Source organism: Myxocyprinus asiaticus, chromosome 8, assembly GCF_019703515.2.
Source record: "Myxocyprinus asiaticus isolate MX2 ecotype Aquarium Trade chromosome 8, UBuf_Myxa_2, whole genome shotgun sequence".
In the NCBI taxonomy this organism is placed as follows: domain Eukaryota; kingdom Metazoa; phylum Chordata; class Actinopteri; order Cypriniformes; family Catostomidae; genus Myxocyprinus; species Myxocyprinus asiaticus.
In genome coordinates this window covers 14,253,583-14,279,183 of record NC_059351.1, presented here as the reverse complement: position 1 = coordinate 14,279,183, position 25,601 = coordinate 14,253,583, and the positions used below count along the sequence as shown (strand labels likewise).

The following is a 25,601-nucleotide window of genomic DNA, read 5'->3' as shown; positions in this document are numbered from 1 at the left end:
ATTTTGCTTCCAACAAATTTAGCCCATAGTCAATACAGGAAAAAAACAGTGGTTAAAAAAACATCCTAGTGGCAGATTTGTAATGATGGATTCCAATAATCAAGAGAGAATCCTGACCAATTTCTTTAAAAAGACCCTGTTGAATCAGGCTGTTACTAATACTAGAATACTAGATACGGAGTTTGCCATTGCAAAAAGCAGCCACTGTCTGCCCCCTGCAGTTGAGTTAGTATAAGTTTGAGTTTGACTATAGACCTTTACATGCACTAAAATAGTGATAGAGAGTAAGAATCCAGCAAAAAGAGGACCAAAAGGAATGATATACTGTATTCTCAATTAAAATATATTTATATAAAAAAAAAAAAAAAAAAAAAAAAATTGTCAAGTGTCAATGAATATAGTTTAAAAAGTTGGACCTTAACCTGTCCATTTTCAGTTTTGATCCAATATGAATCAAGATGATTTAAGACTTTCTTCTCTCAACATTGCATCCAATTCCCTGATTCAACACTAATGCGAGATAGAATCAAAATAATCTGAAGTATTCTAGTGCAACACTTTTGCTAACAAATGCACAAATCACACCCACAAAGATGGATGCAGAGACAGATGATAAATGTGAAAAAAAAAGTACATGAGAAAGGAGTGTGAAAACATAATGGAGACACAAGTCTCCAAAATAAAAAATTTTAAGGACTGTGTTAATGCAAATCAGATTTTATGGATGAACGTATGCTGAACTGCTAATGACAATAAGTAGAAAACTATCAGTGTCCGAGACACACACACACACACACACCCCTCCGTGAGGATCAGTCCTCCAAAGGTGTCAGTTTGCTCTTCCTGCTAAACCATTTGGATATGGATGATTTTTTCTTGATTTTGTCTTTCTTCATATCTGTTAGCAAAATGCAGAGCAGAAGCCATAATGAAAGAATTAGTTTACTAAAAAATTAAAATTCTGTAATGAAAGTGGTGACTGAGACTCTGCCTAACATCTCCCTTAGTGTTCCATTGAGGAAAGAAAGTCATATGAGTTTGGAACAACGTGCTCAAGTAAATGAGATAATTTTCATTTTTGGGTGAACTATCCTTTTAAATGAAGGGTGCATAAAGTAATTTCAAGAGAAAACAAGAGGTCATTCACTTTAAATGCCGTCCTTATGTTGACCACAGTCTCATTTGGAATTTCCATAACAGCTTCCAAAACACTCAGACTATTTTTATGACATGAATTGCAAACGGTTATGACTTTTGCCCACATTTCTGCGTTGGCCTAATTGGGTTGGTGAATTATACATTTTATTATTACTTACTTTAGCACTGAAATAGCAGGCAGATCATTAGCCATGGCTAGGTACCGGTGGTGTCCATTAACGGTCATGAAATCAAAACGGGTCGCATAACTTTTCCTGTTACTCACATATTGGCCTTTTAAAACATGGACTACATAAACATGCATGGACCAATTACTCCTAAGATTCAAAGTAGCTTGAGTGGTGGGCGGAGGGTTGCGCAGGTGTCATTGATTCCACAAAAGAAACTTTTGTTTAAACATCAGTGATCTAAACTTAAAAGCTTTTCTCTCACCTGCTTGGTTAAAAGTTCAAACAATATTGTGCAATTAATGCATCTTTATATTAGAAAATTTTCTGGTCTTTACATATAGATACTGCCTTTAAACAACAACTACATTGCTGCCCTCAAACAACATCACTTGCACAATCAGCTTTCCAAACAGTGTTAACTACAGTATACACTAATTATAGATTTTTATCATTATATTGAGTGGAAAATAACAATAAACCTCACACATAATCATCTGTGCAGCTGTATGGCTTTCACTGAACAAACGGTGACAATAAACAATTGTCTCGCTAGTGCCAACCTCATATTATTTGCAAACAGAAAGGAATGTTCACTTTCATTCATTCAGTAGAATGAACTGTAATAAATAGAGTTGGCTGCAAATTTCTGCCTATTTAAACCAGGAGCAGCTGGTGCACACTAATCAGTTTCTAGCGAGGAAAACTTAATTAGTTTGAGAAACCGCTTTATCGAAAAATTCAGGGGAAACTTATGTAAAATTCCTTACTGGAGGAAGATTTTTATACTTTTGCTCCCTAAATATCCTTATTTTTTTTTTTATTTATTGATTTATTTATTTATTTTGCACAATTTTCTCACCAATTTTGAAAGGCTTATGGGAAGAACTATGCAAACATGATTTTTCTTATTTTCAGGATTTAAATCTACATGAACATAAATTGAGATGATGCTTACCAAGACTCTGTATCATCTTATTCAGCTGCTCATCCTCCTCTTCCTCCCTATGAACATAAGTGTAAAAACAGCACAATGAAATAGTAAAATAATGAGAATAAAATTAAAAACAGCTGTTTGTGTGTGTACAGAATGAGATTATAAATGACTTGAGCCACTTTCTTGTTGAAATTAAATGTCACATATCCAACATTAAATCAAAATTCACACTATTTATAGCTTAATAAATGTCTGGTATTATACTGTCATAATCTTCCATTAAAATGTTAACTTTAGCGGCCTCTGAAACAACTTTGCTTTTATTTGTTGATGTAAAGCAAGACCATATGGGTGCCGAAAAATAATATTACCCATAATATTGTCCAATAACATACAAAGTTCAAGCACATATTGATGGATAAAGTCCTGACTCCCCCTTTTCACTAAATGTTCTGTTTTATTTGAAAAATTGTCAAATTACAGAACATAAATGCGATGCAAATGGTGTTTCATGTTCTGTATTCTGATATTGTTTTACCTGTCACATCTGACAAGTTAAAGGGATAGTTCACCCAAAAATGTTCATTCTCTCATCATTTACTCACCCTCATGCCATCCCAGATTTGTATGAGTTTCTTTCTTTTGCAGAACACAAACAAGGATTTTTAGAAGAATATTTCAGCTCTGTAGGTCCTCACAATGCAAGTGAATGGAACCAAAATATTTAAGCACCAAAAGCACATAAAGGGAGCATAAAAGTAATCCATAAGGCTCCAGTGGTTAAATCCATGTCTTCAGAAGCAATATGACATGTGTGGGTGAGAAACAGATCAATATTTAAGTCCTTTTTTACTGTCAATCTCCACTTTTACTTTTTTTCTTCTTTTGTTTTTGGTGATTTGCATTCTTTGTGAATATCGCCACCTACTGGGCAGGGAGGAGAATTTATGGTAAAAAAAAAAAAAAAAAAAACGACATTAAATATTAAACTGATTCTCACTCACACCAATTATATCACTTCTGAAGACATAGATTTAACCACAGGAGTCTTATAGATTACTTTTATGCTGCCTTTATGTGCTTTTTGGAGCTTAAAAATGTTGGTACCCATTCACTTGCATTGTGAGGACCTAGAGAGCTGAGATATTCTTCTAAAAATCTTTGTTCGTGTTCAGCAGAAGAGAGAAACTCATATACATCTGGGATGGCATGAGGGTGAGTAAATGATGAGAGGATTTTCATTTTTTGGTGAACTATCCCTTTAAATGGAGTCATGTTCTCTTCAAGATGACAAATGATAGTACATTATCATCAAATAATTGACAGAAAACCAGACCATCATAACGAATAATGACAATGTAAGCTCAAATTCTAATCTAGTAGTATTGTATATGGTCCTCAATGAATAAAACATTATGACTAGGAAATGTAAATTTAAACTTAAATTTAAACATCAAACATACTGACCCTGTACACTCTCTTAAAAGAATACATCTACAATTTCTGTATTCATATGTTCTCTAAAGCAATATGTTGTGTGTGGGTTTTACAGCCTGATCTCATGAAAATTATGCTACTATGGCAACATTTTTGCAAAATGAAATTGTGCTTACAATTTTTACAATTACATGTTTTATTGCAGTTTCCCAGTGAAATGTCCAGCGGGGGGCACCAAAAGCTAGAGAAATGGTCTTGTAATCAGACGAGATTTTAGAGGTGAATGATAGATAGAGGTTTAGATGAGTAAAACGTACCTCCCTAACCTAGAGGTTTAACCTAAACTTAACCAATAGTGTCGTAAAATGAGAGGTAAACAAAACACACATCTTTACCCATAACCAACACCTAACCCTAACCGATGGTGTCCTAAAAGTGAATGTGACATGAAAAGCACATCTTCTGAAGCAACCATGTCATTTATTTATTGTCACTTCTATGACACTTTTGTCTCACGTGTCAACTTGTGTGCTTGGCTGGGCTCGAACCGCGGTATTCCGAGTTCAAAGTCCAACACTCTATGAGGTGAGCTACAACAAGCTAATTACATAGGAATAAGGGTGTACATGGTGGTGGGTCTGTTATACAAGCATTAAAATGTATTGTTTTTAAAATGAAACGTTCAAGTAAAAGTGTTTTGATATAACATAGCAGTGTGTGAGTAATAGTGTGAAAAATAAGTGTTTATAAAGTCACAATCAGCCGTTGTATTCATGATTTGTGTGAAAGTGAATGAAACGCACAGTTAATTGCAACAGAAAACAGTGACGAAATTTAGAACGCAGTACGTTAAAGTAAGTTTGCAAAAATGTAGTTATAATAACGTTCATTCTGTGTGACTAGGTTGGTGTTTAGGTATGCAGACCTCAGTCTGTCTTCATCTAGCCCCTCTACTATAGCATTTCGATCGTTCACAATATCCACCAGTTTGGCCATCAGCTCTTCCTCTCGTTTACGATCCCAAAAGGTCTTCAGATGCTCTGCAGAATTAAAAATAAATAAATTACTGATTGGATAAAGATGTTTTAACTTCAATTGGGGTAAACTGCATTTGCCAACCTTACAGATGAGAAGACAGGTTTGAAATCAAGTGATCTGGCAACAACAATGAATAAAAGACAGTAATGTTTTGACATTTACTGGTTAGCTGTTAGGAAGTGTTTACAGCAATAGTCTATTAGTGGTCAATCGATATGGATTTTTTAATGGCCGATATTGCTAAATAGAAAGCATGGTGGTTGATTGCCATTATAATACAGATATATACACTATGATCATGGGCTAATACAATCTAATTATAGCATTTAATACTTATTTAAATTAAACTAATTAAATAGAAAATTAAATGGCCAAATATTATTTGATTTATCGGCCTGGCTAATTTTCCAGGCAATCCCTTCAGTCAATACAGAGCATCTTGAGATCTAAAGTGCGTCCCAAACCGCACACTTCTGCACTATTCTATGTAATTCTGTAAAGCAAGTAGTGCAAGTAGTATGTTAACACTGAAAATGCAACAAAAAGAAGTGTCCTATGAGTACTCGGATGATGCAAGTCTTCAAACGTCAAAACGGAGTGTGGAATATTGTGAAACACCTCATGCACTCAGTGCTCCCAGTTTGCTTTATGTAGCAGAAGGGTGGAGTTACCTGTCAGCATTGCTGGTCCGACAAAACAATTGTAAATAATGGAGAATGTAGCAACTAGCAAAACTTCAGTGAAGGCAGCACTTTACAAATGCTTTACTGTCACCCCACACTGTGTGAACATGTACGTTGTTTGAGATACATGTGTTGAACTGAGGCTGGATAACACTCTAAAGCTAGTGGCAACACATTGCATGTGTTTGAAACTTCATTTCCGTCAACAGTTAAACGGCAAATGTTTCTATGTAGTAAAAAACTGTTAAGTGTTTCATTTGTGATGATACTACACTTAAAATTCATACACTACAAGGCTGAGTGCATCGTGTATGGTGCGTTATTTGGGACACATCTCTAGTTGGAAATAAAGAACTTGACAGTGTAGACTGTATGGGTGCAGGTTAACTGAGAGTGGCTCTACAATTTTTGTGTCCCACCAACCTGGTTTCTCAAGCAGTCTCCTTAGCTCTGCCTCAACACTGGGCTGCTCTTCCTCTAGATCCTGCGTTCTGGCACTATCACAACACAAACACTGTTATTCAGAAGCACACAAAGCATTCAGAAATATGGGATATTCTCTGTTTGCATTTCCAGTGATTCAAGAAATGGTTACTCATCCTTACATGTACACAAGCTCAGATTCACGCCTCATGGAGACCTGTTTGTTTCTGATAAGGTTAAACCAGTCCACCATTAAGTCATTCATTAATGTGTCCTCTTGTCCTTCTGAAGAAAAGAGAAGAACAAGAGTCTTCAACTTCATTTAATTTGTTTAGGCTAGTAATTCAACTCACAACAGAGAATCTGCTGTAATATTTGTCTCCACCTACTGGAGCATTAGAGAAGGACATCTATTCTTTTCAATAATACTCACTGAGCTGAAGTCTGTTAGTACTCAGATACTCTTTTCTGTTTCAGTGATATGTGCCATGTCTTAGTGTACTGGAATGATGATGAATAATCTGCAGTTTTATTTAGGTACTTATTTAGGCTTTTTAAAACATATTAAATAATACAAACTATTTTTGTTAAAGGAATAGTTCCAAAAATGAAATGTCTCTCATCATTTACTCACCCTCTTGCCATCCCAGATGTGTATGACTTAATTTCTTCTGAAAACACAAACAAAGGTTTTTAGAAAAATATCTCAGCTCTGGAGGCCCATACAATGCAAGCGAATGGTGACCAGAACATTGAAGCTCATAAAAACACATAAAGGCAGCATAAAAGTAATCCATAAGACTCCAGTGGTTAAATCCATGTCTTCGATATGATAAGTGTAGGTGAGAAATAGATCAATATTTAAGTCCTTTATTACTATAAATCTCCACTTTCACCTTGTTTTTGGCAATTTGCATTATTTGTGCATATCGCCACATACTAGGCAGGGAGCAGAATTTATAATGAAAAAGGACTTAAATTTTGATCTGTTTCTCACTCACACCTATTATATCGCTTCTGAAGACATAGATTTAACCACTGGAGTCATATGGATTACTTTATGCAGCCTTTATGTGCTTGTTTGAGCTTCAAAGTTCTGGACCCTGTTGACTTGCATTGTATGGACCTACACAGCTGACATATTCTTCTAAAAATCTTCTTTTGTGTTCAGTAGAAGACAGAAAGTCAAACACATCTGTCATGATGGCGGGTAAATTATTCCTTTAATGTTAAAGGCATCATCATTTTGTCATTTTTGGAGCTTGAAAGCTGCCGGTCACTATGAACACTTAACAATATCTCCTTTTGTGTTCCACAGTAGAGTAAAAGTAATCATTATAGTTAAAGGGTTAGTTCACCCAAAAATGAAAATTCTCTCATCATTTACTCACCCTCATGATATCCCAGGTGTGTATGACTTTCTTTCTTCACCAGAACACATTTGAAGAAAAATAAAAAAAATATCTCAGCTCAGTAGGTCCTTAAAATGCAAGTGGATGGTGATTCGACTTTTGAAGCGCCAAAAAGAACAGACAGTCAGCATAAACATCATCCATACCGACTCCAGCTGTTAAATTAATGTCTTCTAAAGTGACACGATTGCATTTCGTGCGGAAAAGATAAATATTTAAGTACTTTTTTTTTATCTCTACGTCATCTTTATGGTCAGCAGCGGTATGCACGTGTGACGTAATCGCGTTGTCATGTGAAACACGCGAGAACTGAGGCAAGCGCGTCAGCTGGAAAAGCAGCTCTGTTTACAAGTGAGGAGGGACGCTGTACAGAAGCTTAGTTGATTTTGGTTCAGATCTGTATGTATCTGTTTCTTTACTCAATGGTGCAATTGTGTGCTCATCCTGGATGTCTCAACCGAGTGGAGAATGTGAGATTACCTCTGTATCCATGGCAACGCGAATACGTCACACGAGAGACCTTGTGATCTCCACCCTCTCATGAAGCTTACCCTCACGTTGGATTATAATTAAAAAGTACTTAAATATTGATCTTTTTTCACACCAAAAGTGATCGTAGAATACATTCATTTAACAGCTGGAGTCGTATGGATGACGTTTATGCTGACTGTCTGTGATTTTTGGAGCTTCAAAAGTGAAATCACCATCCACTTGCATTTTAAGGACCTACTAAGCTGAGATATTTTTCAATTTTTCTTCAAATGTGTTCTGGTGAAGAAAGAAAGTGATACACACCTGGGATATCATGAGGGTGAGTAAATAATGAAAGAATTTTCCCTTTCAATTATTATATGATTACAGGGTTTGTGTGACAAGAGGGTAGGTAAATGATGACAGATAACTTTTTTTTTTTTTTTACATAAATTAGCCTACCATCTCCAAGTTATTTTCACATTATATCAATTTCCATGAACAACTTCTACTTGTAATACTACTATCACTAACTGTAAAATACACTAAAATACAAAAGACCATTGGTAAAAATAGGAATGACTTTTCTGGGAAGTGGATTTGATGAAAAAGTTCACTGCAGGTCATGTTTGATTCAGTTGTCAAAAGTTTGATTAATTGTGAAAGGTCGGCTGTATTTAGATATGTGTGCACAGTATGTGTGTATACAAACCCTCATCACACTGTCTAAGCTGTTTTTCCAGCTCTACTCCTCTCTTCTCCAGCTCATTCAGATTCATCTCAATTTCCTTTAGTTCCTTCATAATCTCTTCTTTAGGAATGTAATCCGGCTAAAGCAAACAAAGACATCCAAGAATGTCAAATGTGAACTGAAAAAAAAAAAAAAAAGACTCTGAATGGAATAAATAAACCATTGAGGGTCTGTACAATGCATATGTGGAAGTTAAAGAGATTATTCTAAAAGAGTTGATTTCCAATAAAGACACTCTATTTTGATTCTACTGTCTATTCAAAGATAACCGCTCCCCAAAGGTCCTTTTGATCCTCCAAAACAGTTTAAATGGTCCCTTTGACAAAGTAATCCCTCAGCGCTTACACACATAAAAGCAGACAGAAAAGCACAAGACCAGATAACACATGTAATTATTGTTTTGACACACACCTTGTGCAATTTGTGAGTTTCAGTCCCTGAGGGGCACACAGGAGATATACTGCTGCTACTGATGGGGTCTGGAAGAAAGATAGAGAGAAAAAAGAGAGGTAGTAAGATAAATTGTCAAACAAAGCAAAAACAAAAATGTACTGTAGTACTCCTTTTTCAAACAGTTTTGATGCAGGTTTGGTGGCACCTGGCACCCATGGTCCCGTGTTTTTTGGATATATGAATATGAAAATACACACTGCAAAAATTCTTACAAATCTTAATATGTATTTTATTTTTGTCTTGATTTACATTATCAATGTCTTTATTATTTAAAAAAAAAAATATAAGTAAATTTATCTAAGTTGTTTTATGCATAACCCTCCATAAATGTGTGTGTGTGTGTGTGTGTGTGTGTATATATATATATATATATATACACAAACAAACACACACACACACACACACACACACACACACACACACACTGTATATAAATATATTCTTAATTGATATACTTAAACATAACCCTCATTAATGTTTTTTTTATTTCATTTATTAGGTTTTTAAATTATGTTATAAGCATAACTCTCATTAAATGTATTATTTTACTTTAGATTTTCTAACTTGTTATAAACATAACCCTCACTAAATGTATTATTTCATTTCTTAGATTTTATTGTTATTAGCATAACCCTCACTAAATGAATTATTTTATTGTTTTATTATCTTTCTGAGCATAACCACCACTAAATTTATCATTTACATTTATTCTTATTTTCCAATAAAGCAATAAGCCATCATACAGTCTTTTTATCATGGTGTTACCTGTGATAAATCACAATGAATTTGATCATGGCTCATCCAATCAGATCTTAGAGTCTGAGCTATTTTTTTAACAGCAATTTGTTCTGTGCAGCATCATGATATTTATTAAAGTACCATGGCAGCACCATCTTCTACCATGACTGCACCATGGTACCACCACAGTACTTTTTACAAAGGCAGGTGTAAGGTTATGAGGCATTTTATAGGGCATATTGACTGTGTTTTCTCTGAATTCAGACCAGACATTAAAATTACAAACAAACAATAAGACACTTTGCCTGACCCTACGTGTAAATAAGAATTTGTTGTGGTTGGCTGAATAAAAAATATTTACATGAGACTTAATTTGTATTAATACAAATACATATAGTCCATCAAATGCCTTACCACTAGGTCTAGGCCCATTTTTTAGCGGGCCAGGTGAGGGTGTTTTGGGGTGGATGATACAAGTGGAATAGTTGGTGGTAGATGGGGCAGGAACAGATGCCTGGGAGATCCCAAGACTTGATGTCCGTGGAGAGGAAGCTGCTTCTGGCCGTTTGGTGGGAGTACCGGTGCTTTCGATGGAATTGACAGTTCTAATACAGACAGAGAGCAAACAAGCAAAAGATGCTAAGATTTTCTGTAGAGTTTTGTGCCACTAAATGTTTAGCATCGCTTCTCTCACCTCTGATGGGGTGAACGTTTAGGAGGGTGGGGCAGGAGGTAAGAGAGGTAGTTACATGTAAAAGATCTTTATGGGGAGAGTGCTTGTGCACTGAGTTCTATTGCTTTTGGGGACTTTTAGATGCGACCCACCGCTGGCCTTAGTCGCCGCAGCAGGGTTGCACACTCATCAAAACAACCAATCACAATAGAGCGTGAAGGAGTGGGAGGAACAGAGCGTCTGGAGAATGAACCGGTTAATCAGTAAGGAAAAGGATGATTAGTTAGGAAAATCATACAGAGACAAATAATTATAAAATGATATCACTGAGAAAAACTTGCACAATGCTTCATCAAAAAAAAGAAAAAAAAATATCTGGTCATTTAATTAGGAAGGAAAAATCAAGAAAGACATGCAGTATTTAACAAAAGAGAAGTCCTGAGCAGCAACAAAACTTACTTTGAAACAGGCTTGAGCATGGACCTCCAGTCAGATGGCGTGGTATCATTTTCTGTAATTAGATCAAATTATTTGAACAATATCTAAACAGCAATGTCCTTATTTTGGTTAGAATTAGTTTTAAGGTTACAGGTTTGAAAAACATTATCAACCTATAATTTAAATGACATCTAATCAGCTTATAAACTTACAGGTTATTTCGTCACAACTTCAGAAATGAACATTACGCAGATGATTTTAAGAAAAATCTGAAATAAGTTTTAAAAACAGCTATACAGTTAGTTCTGGTCATATAGTCTGATTGGATGAGCAGCCTTCCAAGAGTGATGGCATTGATTCATTAAGCAACCTTTCCTGGAGACTGCATATTTCCTCCAGTAGGTGGTGACAAATGAGCAACTTTAACAGTATGTTTTGAGTGAGTCATTCAATCACTGATTCAACTGATTTGAGTCGTTCACCATTGAAACAATGGAAGTGAACAAGAATGATGTGTTCACACCTTCAGATTCATTTAAAAACACTTGTTTGTTTTTAAGAACGAAACACTACTAGTTCAAAACCAGAGTACTGAGAGTAATACAGGGAGCGAGTTGTGCTTGATGCTTCCTTTGGTTTCTTTTGGACCATTTTCGTTGGCGGTAAAGAAATGAAAAAATGCACAAACTAAATCTATCAAACAAAATCTTTGTTTAAACAATGGCACTACACACAAAAAACTAATATTGGCAATTATTCATGCTGTTTAGCCAGAGGGGAACTGGCCCCCACAGTGAGCCTGGTTTCTCCCAATGTTATTTTTCTCCATTAACCAACATCTTATGGAGTTTTGTGTTCCTTGCCACAGTCGTCATTGGCTTGCTCACTGGGGTTCTAAATACAATTATTATTTACTAATTTTTATACACAATTTACAATCATATTTTAATCAAACTACACGATGATGACTAAGACTTTATAGGTATTACGGTTTCATTTTCTGTTGAAGCATGATTTTCTGTGAAGCTGCTTTGGAATAATGTGTGTTGTGGAAAGCATTGTACAAACAAAAATGACGACTTAAAGATGCAGTATGTAAGATTCAGAAACCCTTGTTATTAATGACACCTGTGGCCATTAAGTGAACTGCAGCCTGTAGCTCGTGATTGCGCGCACTCCATAGGGAACAAAACAAAGAAACTGAACGTGATTCACCGGCTTCATGGTGACAGATGTGGTAGCATAATTAAAATTACACAGTTATGATTTTTTTTACTACAAACTTTGAGACTGCATATTATATTTCACTCTCCAGTGCTGGAACAGGGCTAAAACAAAGTGTGGATATAGGTCTGACTATGCGAGACTGTAGTTTGAAGTAGTCACTTTTCTTTGCATGATACATTGACTGCATTTATCTGATAGCCTATGTCGGTGTTAGCTAGCTAGCCAGCTTTATTAATAGCTGTTAGCTAAATTTGGTGGATGATGACAGTAGCTGTTTACAAAATAGACTGTACATTATAAATACGTTGACAATTCATATTGATGTGATTCCATCACAACTGTCATTTTGATATATCGATGCACTATTGTTTTATAATAATAGATTGTATATATTTTCTGTATAACCAAGTTACGTTACATTAATGAATGGAGCTTTTTGCATTATCTTGAACATTGTCTAGTATTCATTTAATGTATTATTGTAGTTTACCTTGCTGAATAATTACAGATTAACATTATGTCAGTTACTGTGAATAAGCATACCTGACTTTTAGCATAAAGAGAAGATCGTTGAAATTATTTGAAAGTTACGAAGCAAGGTAGCTTGCAATTCGTCAGCGTTAGCAGGCAAGATGAAGTTAGCTAAAATTACACATCCATCCTTAAGGCACTATATTTCACATGCTTTGGAGTTATGTAAGCTTACGTGTCCAATAAGAAGAATGCCAATTCAGGGTCAGTTTTGATCCCCAAAACCGAACGTATGTCCCTCCAGGAATCAAATACCATGCTGATGTTCACTCTAGTTTTCGCTCGACCACGATCACGTTCCCGCTTAGCCAGACGGGAAAGGTTTTTTTTTTTTTTTTTTTTTTTGGCTTACTCGGAGTTTGTGTAGGAGTCGGTGTTGTGCTGGGAGCCGGACGTTTGCTGGATTCCATCTCTAAGATAACGTTACCTAGTGTTGCAGTTTGTTGTTGCTGTAGAATAGCAGAAGCACTGAGGCAAGGCTCTCGGGAGCACGCATAAAAGTCACATCCTTTGGATTTTCCAGGCAAAAGCGACCCGCTCCCTTCGCATGAAAATCAGTCTACAGGCTTTAATAGGCAACCTAGGAAGTCCGGGAAGGGCTCATTTTTTAAGTTGCATTACAAGCCGTTCACACGTTGGCAAAAAAAAAAGGTGAATATTACATGCAATAATTTACATATTGCACCTTTATCTGGCCATGTTTTTTTGTTTTTTTTGTCTGAAACGCAAGTTATTTTATATTATTTACTTGTTAAACTGTTATATAAAAGTAATATCACATGAGCAAGAGTGCTGTTGTTCCTTATGTCAGCATTTGAGTGATATTGCTTAATTATTACACTTTGCTTTATGTGATTTACACATGAAAAGTGCCCAAGTAGGGCATGTCACCATGATAATTGAAGAGCAACACTGCACGTCCCCATCCCTTTACAGTGTGAGAAAAATAATTACAATATAATGATATAATATGAAATTGATTCCATTGGAATGGATGTAATGTATGTGATTGTATTGGAACAGCCCTAGATTAAATGGTGTCTAAATTTAAAATTCTGTCAATTTATCAAAGACAGAGAAATAAAGTGAAAAAGAATGACATCTGCAAACACTTAATAAGAACAAACATTGTAAATGAGATCTAAATGGGGAATGACAGTGGATACACACAGTGAGTTTGATTTTCCTCACCCTTGCTATTGGCAGTCAGAGAGTTTGCAGGCTTAGATGAGCTTTTGTCTTTGATCCAGGATGGTGTTCCTGAAGCGGGTGCAGTAGGTTCCATGCTGACATCCAGTGGTTTCAGACGCACCCTACCAAGGGGGCCTTTAACACACGATTCAGCAGAGGAAGCATTACTATGGAAATGAAAGTGAGAGGGCACAGCGTTAATGACGGATGTCCATGTAGAAAAGCTTACATGACTTGAGATAAGAAACAAAAGGTCTTTGTACAGAAACACATGTCAACAAACACTTCAACATACAATATGTGAGGAAATCAAACAAGACTCAGTGGGTCTGTGTACATAAAGGCTATAATTCCACTCCATTTATCATGATCTTATTATTTTCACACCCTATGAAAACAAGTGATAAAATAAACTATGTAATTGTAGAGCTGGATGATATTGCTAAAAAGTATAGAGATACTTTTCAGTATTTGGATAATATTTTGATATATTTCTCGATATTTATGTGTTTGCTCTGAAAAGGTTTAAAAGGGTAATTTTTTACTTTACAAAATTTGAACATTTTACTTAAAGGAATATTCCAGGTTCAGTACAAGTTAAGCTTTGCATTTGTGGCATAATGTTGAATACCACAAAAATGTAATTTGACTCGTCCCTCCTTTTCTTAAAAAAACAAACAAAAAAAAAAGCAAAAGTCGAGGTTACAGTGAAGCACTTACAATGCAAGTGAATGGGGCCAATTTTTGGAGGGTTTAAAAAGGCAGAAATGTGACACTAATAATTGTATAATTCTTCAGTTAAAACTTGTGTATTATTTGAGCTGTAAAGTTGTTTAAATTGTCATTTTTACAGCCATTTTAGGGTTTGTTGACGTTACGTCGTCATGGCAACAAAGTTGTAAAATTGGCTATAACTTTACACAGAAAAGGTTAGTAAGTGCTTTTATCACACTAAAATCAAGTTTACACACATATTGTTTATGTCTTGTGGCTATACTTTTGAAACAGTGAGTATTTTGCAATAAACAAAATTGGCTCCCATTCACTTCCATTGTAAGTACCTCACTGAAACCCAGATATTTGCCTTTTTTTTCTTAAGAAAAGTGATGTCAAATTTTATTTTTGTGGTAATCAATATTATGCCACAAATGCTGTCGATTGAGCTTAACTTGTATTGAACCTTGAATATTCTTTAAAACAATTGTTGAGGGGAAAAAGTGCAAATTATAACTGTTAAACTGTGATCTAACAACCAAGGCTGCATTTCCCAAAAGCATTGCTGGCGCCAATGGTCTCTACGATCAACTTAAGCTTACGGTGCTTTTGGGAAACGCAGCCCTGGTCAATTTGACCCGCTTAGTGCTACAGTGTTGCTTGGTCGCCAATTGTATTGAAGGGAAAATTTCACAGTAAAAATAAATAAATTAAAATGAACAAATGGATGAATAAATAAAAGCATTAAATAATTAAGGCATGCTTTTCTCTAAAAGAACATTAGAATAATTACTGTAAGCATTTTTTTGCACCAATACATAGTACTAAACAGCAATATTCACGTACAAACATTTTTACTAGGTTTGCCAATCGCTTAACATTTTGTCCAAGGCAGACTTAAGAGCTGTTCTCACAGGACGTGTTGTTGTCTCACTGTGGTTGCGTCAATTTTCAATGGTTTTCAGCATCTTGTGCATTAATGCTGCATTTTTAGGAAGCTGTGATGAGTTAAATGCCATTTGAAACTTTGAAAAATGCATCTCAGGACCCCTGCATTCGCAGTTGTGCTCTATCCAGCTGTCTTTTTTTAACGCAAGAACGCGTCTGGCTGTGTGTGGCTCCTTTACTCATTTTGTGCTCACTGCCCCCTGCTGACTGTGACTTGAAAAAACATGAAGGCAGTATTTAAAGCTTGAATTGCTTTGTTGGTAGTAAAATTCCTAATTAATGAATTTACGTACTGTCAAGGGGGAATGTTTAATTGCGTACATTTTTCATTTGAAATTTTTATATAATTAATCACACTGAATTAACGCGTTAAATTGACAGCCTTACTTTTTACTAAAACATTTAAATATATATACTGTATGCAACAAGGAGACTTATGAACCTTTGGGAGATTATGAATTGCTGAATCAGTTTTTAATTAATTTATTGAAATGACACTCATAGATCCACAGAAATTAATCAAACTGACCTTTCACTATTTTTGCTACTGAAGTTTAATTTTTAACATTTATCTTAACATTTGCTATCAAAACATTTGTTTAAATGCTCTCATTCATGGAAGGATCACGAAAACAGTCTAAAGACACTTTAAAAAAAAAAAAAAAATAAATACAATTTTATAAATTAAATATTCATTATTTATCCAATTTCAATATCAATATTCAAATGTAAATATTCAGCCCTATATACTGTAATAGTGCTCCAAACATAGCTCACCTGCCACTTGCTTTGAGCCCAGCTGGAGACGTCACCATCTTGCCAATCACAGCCTTGGCTTTCTCCTTTTCATTCTCCTTCTCTTTTTCTTTCTCGTGCACTTTTGCCCAGTCTCCCACCCGCAGCAGGACTTTACCTTTGCTTGCTCCAGTTCCTGCAGTGGTGCCTGGTGTTGTGCGCTCTGATGTAGAAGTTTTAAGACCTCCTGGAGTCACTGATATAGTAGATGTGTATGTTGAGGTGCTTTTATTGACAGGAACACTACTGCTGGAATTATTGCTTGACTCAAAGAATCTGTCCAAGGAAAAGAGAAAAAACCCTTCCTGAAAACCCTTCCAGTGTGAACTGCCCCTTTAAACTTCAATAATTTCAAACAACAGAAAATCAAAATACTGAATTCATAGACGTTCACCTTTTTCTGGCTTCTTGGTTATTCTGTACACTGTTGCTTGTGTGTTTAGGTGTCTCAGTGGGCGTTCTGAGGTTAGGTGGAGATTTTATGGTTGTAGTCACTGGTGTTGGAGTTATTTTTGGTGCTGGTGTGAGCTGAACTGCTGGTGATGGTGTGGCAGCAGGGTCACGGGTGGGTGTTCTGTCTCTATTACTGGTGAGCCAGCTATGTTTAGATGCATAAGCTGTTGAACCCGCCTTTCCAGTACCTCCACTTGATGCATTCTGGTTATTCAACATGGAGTTTGTGCTCTTGCTGATATTGGAGGACTGAGTTTTTTGTGGTGGTACTGTAATGTGTGTGGTCTGGGTGGTCAGAGGCTTCTCAATGCTTGTATGAGTCTTGCAGATAAAAGTCCCTAGTTCTTTTCCAGCCTTGTAAGTGCCAGAGAGGAGAATAGTGGAACACTCTTTGCATCTGTTGAAAAGGGATGTGGAAATGGACCATTAACAGCAAAAACACACAATCATAAAAATAGGTCGAAGATACTAAAAGAGTTTGTTTTCTTTTGAAAAAATTTTAATCAGTGTTTTGTCTAACAAAGTAACAATTCTTAGTTTTGGTTGTGTATTTTCTTTGATATATAGAATATCTAAGGCAGTGACTCACAAACTGGGCTATAATCACTGTTATTAACACAGTGAGTCAGAGAGATGTGATGTTATATTAAGCAAATACCATTATTTAATAATGTTCATAAAGTATGCTAAAATAAGAGCAAATTATTATTCTAAAAATGGGTGGATTAAAATAAAACATTTTTATATAATAAAATAATGAACATTAGATTTTTATGTACATATGTATATTTTGTATATCTGACCAACACTAATTCAAAAAATTAAACTATTGTGTATTTTGTTGTTTGTTCAATTTCCCAGGGAACAGATTTTAACTTTTTTCTTTTTGATATATGTATGAAGGTCTCATTAAAATTGAATTGGAAGCTTTTAACCAGGCCATTATCATTTATTGATGGTACTTTTCAAATGCCTTTTATGTATACATTTTACTGTTTTAGCCTTGTCCCTGACCCAGACTATCAATATTTTCATATTATAATGAGAATCCATTATAAAAATGCAAATTACTACGTTTAAAATTATGATAATATAAACAGAGTAAAATGAACATAACCGGTTTCAGTATTTAATGTGTGAAATAGATTTCTATCAATTTTTCAAAACGTTTAACTGTCCCACAGTTCTGCCAACATTTCCATCACACCAACTACATTTGCCCTTAATAGATTTTTTTTTTCTCAAAAGTTAGTGTACTAGTGTTAGCTACAAAATTATCCTTTGCAATACAAATGCCTGATTATTTCAGAAACATTAAAAACTTAATAAAAATAAAAAAAAGACATAAATATCCTATGAAGCATGTACATACACTGTTGGACACTGTTAGTAGCCGGATAACATGACGGCTGTGTTTTTCAAAAGAAAATTGAAATGTGGACTCTTTGGACCAAAAAACACAGTTCCACTGATCTACTTTCCATCTAAGATGAGACCAAGCCCAGAGAAGTCAGCAGCACTTCTGAACAGTGTTGATGTAGGGCTTCTTCTTTGCATAGTAAAGTCTTAACTTGCATCTGTGGATGCAGCGAAGAATGGTGTCGACTAACAAAGGTTTACTAAAGTTATCCCAAGCCCATGTTCATGATATCATTACAGATGAATGACATTTTTTTAAGGCAGTGACATCTGAGGGATCAGAGATCACGTGCATTCAGAAGTGGTTTTTTTCTTGCCCTTTACGCACCGGGATTTGACCAGATTCCTTGAATCGTTTAACTATATTGTTCACTGTAGAAGGTGAAATGCACAAAATCCTTCCAATTTGTCTTTGGGGAACATTGTTCTCAAAGTGCTGGTTTATTTGCTGAAGCATCAGTTGGCAAATTGACAAGTCTCTAATGATCCTTGTTCTTGAAGGACTTGGCTGTTTTTGGAGGCTCCTTATACAGTATATAGTACTATGACATGGCTGCCCCACCCATTTAACATATCCTGTTTCACATCACCTTATTTCAACTTGTCAAATTGTAATTAGTCTTAAACTGACCCTGTCTCAACTTTTTTGCAGCGTGTTGCAAACAAATGATTTGAAATTACGGTACATTTAAAAAATAAATAAATAAATGAAACATCATATAATGTGTAGTTGTGGAAATTTCTATACAGAAAAGGGTGAATATACTTTCCAAATCACTCCTTTTTGTTTTTATTAGCATTATTCATGCTGTCCCAACTTTTTAGGAAATGGGGTTGTATCATAGGAGATAGTTGCACATAAAACTTTTGTTTGCCATTTAGCAAATAAATTAAACAAAAAGGCAGCTTTTTATAAAGCCTTACTTCATCATCACCACAACGCACCCATGATTATGACTTAGTACTCATGTGAGATGGATGCATTGACTTGAATGAGCTATCTTTACCTTGAGAGCTAAAAATAACAAGTGAATAAAAAAGTCAAAGACATTGAGAACAGTGTGCATTGATTGATGTGTCTCACCTAAAACAGTTCCTGTGGTACAACTTGCCATCGACTAGGTGGCGCTGCACAAGGTGAACATGTTGGTTGCACACATTGCAGTTGCTGCTTAGAGTTACTGTTTTATTAGCACGCTCAACCAGAACGTCTCTCTGGAAATGACAAAAAGAAAAAAAAATTGCCACTGCTGGAAAAATCAATGCTATCAGTTGTGAAGCACTGTGCAAACACACTCTCGACAAAAGGTAATTATTAAGCACAAAATTACACCGGAATATTTCATTACAAAGCATTAAAATAAACAAGATTAGTACATTATCGGAAGAACATGTGCATGGTGCAGGACAATTTGCACACCCACATTTTTTTCTTTGGATTAGGGATTTGTTCAAATACTAATAGTAAAGCCTGCATTAATTGAGATCAATAAGTAATCTCAGAATTATGTAGCCTGAGGCAAGGTTTGTCTTGTACTCCCTAAAGGCAGTGTTAAATTGCCCATGCACTTCCATTAAACACACTACGCCCAAATTACAGACCTGTCCAACAGTTCTGTGTTCCTAAAAGAACTGGCAGGATCAGATTAATTTTTGATGAGTTATATTGTGTACCTTAACGTCACTTGCTGGTTTAGGCATCTTATTCTCTGTTGCTGGTTTAGGTGAGGCAAAAGCTTTAGCTGTGACAGGTTGGTTCTTTTTTCCAGATGGTTCTTCATTAGATTCTTCAGCTGGCCTCTTCACCCCTGCCATACCTCCAACTGCACATCCACACACAGTGAAACTATTACTGTTTGAAACCTTTATCACTGTATTATTCATACTGGTGCACACACTATTAAAAAAATAAAATAATAAGTAGGCTACTATTCCATTCTGGCCACTGTTGGCTTCTGAAGTTTGAAAACAATCACAACATTGTAAATTTGCCTGGGTAACAGCTATGCAACGAATTGTGGCAGGGAGCAGCCACAGTGCTGATATTCATGTGCATGTGTCTTACTAGGAGAGCGTCCATGGAAATAATTGTAGTACTGGGAGACATAGGTGAGAATACTAAGACGATCAGGCACTTTTAAAGCCACCATGTCTTCTGCATCCAGCAGGGCAGGGATACCCAACTCCCTCTCTGCTACCTGGAAAGCCTGACAAGGAAATAAAAATATGAGAGGTAAGAATCATACGAGGGAGATTGAGCTCTCTGTAAAAAGTGCATTTCAGTGTGTGGAACAATATAACTTGATGGTTTTCTATTGAAAACCATACTGGAAGCCAGACTTGCAAAAAGCCTTGAAAAGGTTAAGCTTTGTTTGATATCTGCAGGCTGCAAAGGGAAAGCACTCAAGTAATAAATGCAGGCGATAAATATTAACTCAGAATAGACAAGGAAGTAGACAATAATATGTAACTTAACTTACTTGAGGAAATTTAAGGCCACAATTCAGACAACATTTGAGACATGCTGACAACATTTGAGACATGCTAATGACACTATCTGTACTTTTTAAGGGATATTTCACCCAAAATTCCTTCATCAGTTACTCAACCTCAGGCCATCCCAGATGTGTATGACTTTTTATCTTTTGCAGAACACAAACAAAGATTTTTAGGAGAATATCTCAGCTCTGTAGGTCCATACAATGTAAGTGAATGGTGATCCTTGGCGATCATGATTTCAAGCTTGATTACACTACCTAGGGCCATCTAGTGCTTTGAGTTAAATGAACTGTAATCAAGCTTGAAATCATGATCATGCTTAGAGACGTCAATGGCAAGATGTACAGCGAAAAAGGATATTATATATGACAAATTAGATATATTTTGGTCTGTTCTCACCCCAAAATCTATTGGATCGCTTCAGAAGACTGAACTGGAGTCTTACTGGATTACTTTTATGCTGTCATTAAGTGCTCTTTGGAGCTTCAAAGTTTTGGTCACCATTCACTTCCATTGTATGGACCTAAAGAGCTGAAGTACTCTTCTAAATAACTTAATTTGTCTCATCCAATCGGAAACATTTGCTCGCAGAGCTGCCGGTTCTCTTAAACAGTCAGTACCAATTTAGCGCTTGCTTGACATATCAATGTAAACAATGTAAATCGTACAAGTGCATATAAACAACCATGTAACAAGAATGTTTCAATGTAGTTAATGTAATAAATGAGTAAATATAAATATTTAAAGGGACAATCATACATTATGAAATATTTAAACATCAGAAAACACTAAATCTTAAAGAATTTAACAAACAGGTTTGTGCCGCATTTATGCAAGGGTTTGGAAAAAGGTTTTTGTTTTTTTGCATAGTAGTTTTGATGTGGTAGCACTTAAATTATTATATTTATAATTATAAAATGTTTGTTATATCTGTAATTCTGTTGTCATTATTAGGTTCCAACCTTGTGAATATTTTGTTAAAAATGAGTATGAAATTTTAAACCGTGACGACAGCTTGTATAGTTATTAAAAATTCAATTTCATTACATCAAATAAATTGATAGAATGTGACATTTTTACTTTTCCAAAAAGCAAAAATGTGATTAAAATGATCAAAATTGAAATATAAAATAAAACCTACAATCTTGCATATTTTTCACAAAGTCATATATATGAAAACTATATACTGTATATATGAAGATGCCCCCTTCTTTATTTTGGTCAGTATTACTCAATTCAGAGTGTCATATTATGTGATTAATCAACTTTTAATGCATGACTTTTGTATAGTTTCAAACATTACAATGATGTAGAACAGTTGGGCAAAACTTTGTCATTTGTGGTGATTTTCTATGCAAAAGGCATCTAACATGCCATTATGCCAACACAAAAATGTGAACTTGGCCTGTATTTCTTTTACAGAGAAGACTTAGGAGGGGGAGGGGGGGATAACTTAGATCAAAAATAAACAAGAGCAGACATGACCGAGGAGAGAGGAGATAAAATCCATCAATAAAACATACATTTGTTTCTCTGCAAACATTTGTTTTGTTTGAAAACAGGTAGGCTAATGCAATTCTAAGAACACAAATTTCTATATAAAATCCGGGAATCAGTAAAGTATCATTACCAGTAGTTACATGCCAAAGTTACTGTTAATTGCAGATGTTAGGATGTGCTTGCTTTCCCTTTCATACCTTAGACAGGAAGATAATCTCCACCCCTTAAATCATGCATTCCCTTATCTTTCCTTCTCATAACGATTTCTCTTTCTCTGGCTCTTCGCTTTCACTCTCTCTGGATGTGTACAAAGATGGCACTCTCTTTCAAAATCCCCCTATTTGCATTTCTTTGCTTCTTCTACAATTCTTCTCATTATCCTCCTTTATTATTCTCTCTTACACAACAACGCCCTATTTGGACAGCATTCCTTTTCCGTGGAAACATGAAACGTCAGAGTGTGCAGTAAATGATTTATAATGGTCTAAAACAGCACAACATGTGATTCAGCTGCTGCAAAGAACAGCTCAAACTAAAAGAATAGGCCTCAAAAATGCATTCTTCAGCCAATCGGTCAGATCGCAGCCTTGGCCAACCACACAGAGGTCACATAGCACTATGAGGGTTCAATGGAACTTTATCGCAGTTAAAATGACAGGGTTGTGATCTGCTTGGAATTAAGGCATTTCACAGGAAATCTGGGAGGAATTCAGTTGCTGAGCTGCTCTAAACTCTTAAAAATAAAAATAAGGGTTGCAATCAAAACCATAAAGGGTTTCACAGGCTGATGCCAAATAAGAACTTAAGTTAAACAGAGATGTTTTTTTTTTTTTTCTAGTTCTATAGAAATCGACTGATATATTGGTGCTTTAAAGAACCCAGAAACCAATACACTACTACACAACTCAAGAACCCAATATTGATAAGAAGAGGGTTTGAGAGTTAAGGATCAATAAAATGTGATAAATGTTAATAAATAAATAATTATGAAAAACAACTCCAAAGTCTTACCAGTTGATTGTTTTCATAAATATTGTCCTTGCTCAAAGAGTCAAAGTCTCTGCAAGAGAGCAAACATTTAGAGACAGGCGTGCATTAGTGAACATAACACTGATCAACGTGCAACAAGGATTTCCCAAAACAAATATTAACAATAAGTGCGCTGTAAAATCTGAAACTAAGAAAACAAACACAATCATAACTGTAGACTACCGCCATGCACGTCAATAGGTATATCAAACAAATGCAAGATATTGCAGCAATGTAACGAGATATAAAGGTGTTTCTTTAATTTCTGGCAAATTCATGTCCCAAGGGTTGATTTTTATTAACGGAGTGACTATTTGCACTAGGTAGAAATAGCACCTGCCACACAGCACAGCTCTTTGCACTCCTATAGTCGTGTGAAAACACAGGTTTTAAAGACAAACTGCACCCCTAGTGTCACTGCAATGGTGTGGGGTGCAACAACGGTGTGCATGTGTTTGTCTGGTGTAGATGATCTGCGTTCGATTCCCCTTTTGGCCTACTTTTCCCATCCTGTTTCCTGTCTCCACTACTACTTTTAATATATTAAAAAAATGAATATAAAAGTTGATTTCCTTGCAGCGATTTGGTCACGGTGAAGGTTGGGAAGTTGAGATAAAGGTCTGATCCTGGTAAAATTAACCATGGATTTACTACAGTAATATTGTGGTAACCATGTGTTTTGGCAGAAGGCATTTTATAATGCAAATTTATTTATTTCAATTTTTCCCCCAACCATTTACTTTTTTTAAAGTTTGTGTACTTGAAGTAGCCTACACTAAAATAAAGTACAAAGTTAGTGTCAAATCAAGGTAAATATCACCTGTGAGAAGAATATTTATTTATTGGGCGTCAAGAAATGCAAAAAGTGTGAATATATTTAATCGTGTGTATTTAGGATTGATAAAATGTTAGATATGAAATTAGACTTAGCAAATGAGTCGGCCATTTTATATATATAAAAAATAAATGTAAAAAAATAAATAAAAATAAAAAAACATAAAAAAAAATATTATTTCCATCACCGTCATTTCCGCCACGTAATTTTTTAAAACACAATACAGAATTAAAGATATGGTCGAAGTGACACTGAGGTGGGAATTTGCGTGACGTATGGGGGGGGGGGAGGGGAGGGGAGGGGAGGGGGGCGGGCAAAAAACAAACAAAAAACAAACAAACAAACAACAGCATTAACTGTTGGACATTGTTGGTAGACAAATGTAATAAACTGGTGAGAGTCTGAAACATGTTTTAACGAGAGTTTGACAGTGCACAGGGCTAAACGTGCCCCAGATTGAAGAAACTCCCTCTAATGTTCTCGTCCACCTTTATTGAAGTCTTGATTTCTTGATAAGTATGTTACGCTGTATAAACTGTGAATATACTCGAAGCTGGAGTATTTTCTTGAAACTCCCAAATTCCAAAGGATCAACAGTTTTCATCAAGTTCAAGTTGTAGAAACTCCAATGTTGTCATCCGAAGCTTAAAAGGTCCGCTCACGTCCTAAATGATTAAAGTTAAGTTCTCGTCTAGAGTTATAAAGTCTCAAACAAACTATTCGGCATTTTTAGGCATTAAAACTCTTGTACTACTTTGTAAAATTCCAAATCGTTCAGAAGCTGTGCTTTATCCAGCGCAATACAATACAAAACCCGCATTGGGTGAATGGGGGTTGCTACTTACATCAAGTCTGGTCTGTTTTTGTGAATTAGAGCGCAGAACGCCAAACCGTCCCGAAACGATGTGGTCATGTTTGTGATCGACACATCCCGGTATCCTTCACACTGGATTTTGCACCACTGTTGAAGAGCCTTCACAGCTGCCATCGCTGCGAATGGGACTTACACAGCTAATAGTATCACTTCAAATTCCAACAATGAATCTGTGCGCGCTTCTCTCCTTCCAGTCTGAACGCTGAATGTGTCACCAGCGCTTTTGGTTTTCACTCTCCCACACCAAGTGATCTCACCGTCATCAGCTGAAGTTGAGAAACCCCTGAAAGTTCGAAGAAGTATAATGACGTCTTCATGGGTGGAGTCAAAGGTAAGCATTTTACAAAGACTTCCCCTATAAAAAAAAAAAAGAAAAGAAAATAATAATAATAATAATAAAAAATGTGCATGATTCTCCAAGGTACTTCTAGGCATACCTTGGTACTAGTTTTGCTTTGGTACTTTTTATTTAGTGGTTGGTACTTTAGTTTATTTAGTGAATGTCATACCTAATAATTTGTTCATGCAAACTATACTGCAACGTGTGCATACAGTTGCCCCCCAAAAGTAGGCCCATTTGGACACATAGGAACTACTCAAAACTGTATAAATTCCATTGCATTTGATTACAAAATATCAAACAAAGTGGCATCTGCAAATATATGATGCTGTAACTTTTTTTGGAACTAACTATACTTTTGTAGCCATTTTTGTAATTATTTTTAACCAACTAGTCTCAAGATCAATTTTAGAGGACGCTGAATTACACATTTGAATTTTTATAACAAAATTCCATCAAATTAATTG

General features: G+C 35.6%; 1 protein-coding gene across 2 annotated transcripts; it reads right to left on the bottom strand.

Annotated features, from left to right (window-relative positions):
* Positions 1-242: 242 nt before the first annotated feature.
* On the bottom strand, positions 243-25,051 carry LOC127445058 (MICAL-like protein 2). 2 transcript variants are annotated; one of them, XM_051704795.1, is made up of 17 exons: positions 24,766-25,051; positions 23,068-23,116; positions 20,123-20,264; positions 19,732-19,880; positions 19,142-19,272; positions 16,580-17,035; positions 16,168-16,461; positions 13,729-13,895; positions 10,801-10,852; positions 10,083-10,273; positions 8,889-8,956; positions 8,439-8,556; positions 6,026-6,128; positions 5,844-5,917; positions 4,625-4,739; positions 2,284-2,330; positions 243-898 (listed from the first exon to the last, which is right to left on the bottom strand). In XM_051704795.1, the coding sequence occupies exons 1-17, from the start codon at positions 24,906-24,908 to the stop codon at positions 813-815; spliced, it is 2,385 nt and encodes a 794-aa protein (XP_051560755.1). In that variant the 5' UTR covers positions 24,909-25,051; the 3' UTR covers positions 243-812. The 2 variants fall into 2 exon arrangements, with proteins under 2 accessions (XP_051560755.1, XP_051560756.1); XM_051704796.1 differs by lacking the exon at positions 23,068-23,116 and having other exon boundaries at positions 24,766-24,904.
* Positions 25,052-25,601: the final 550 nt, after the last annotated feature.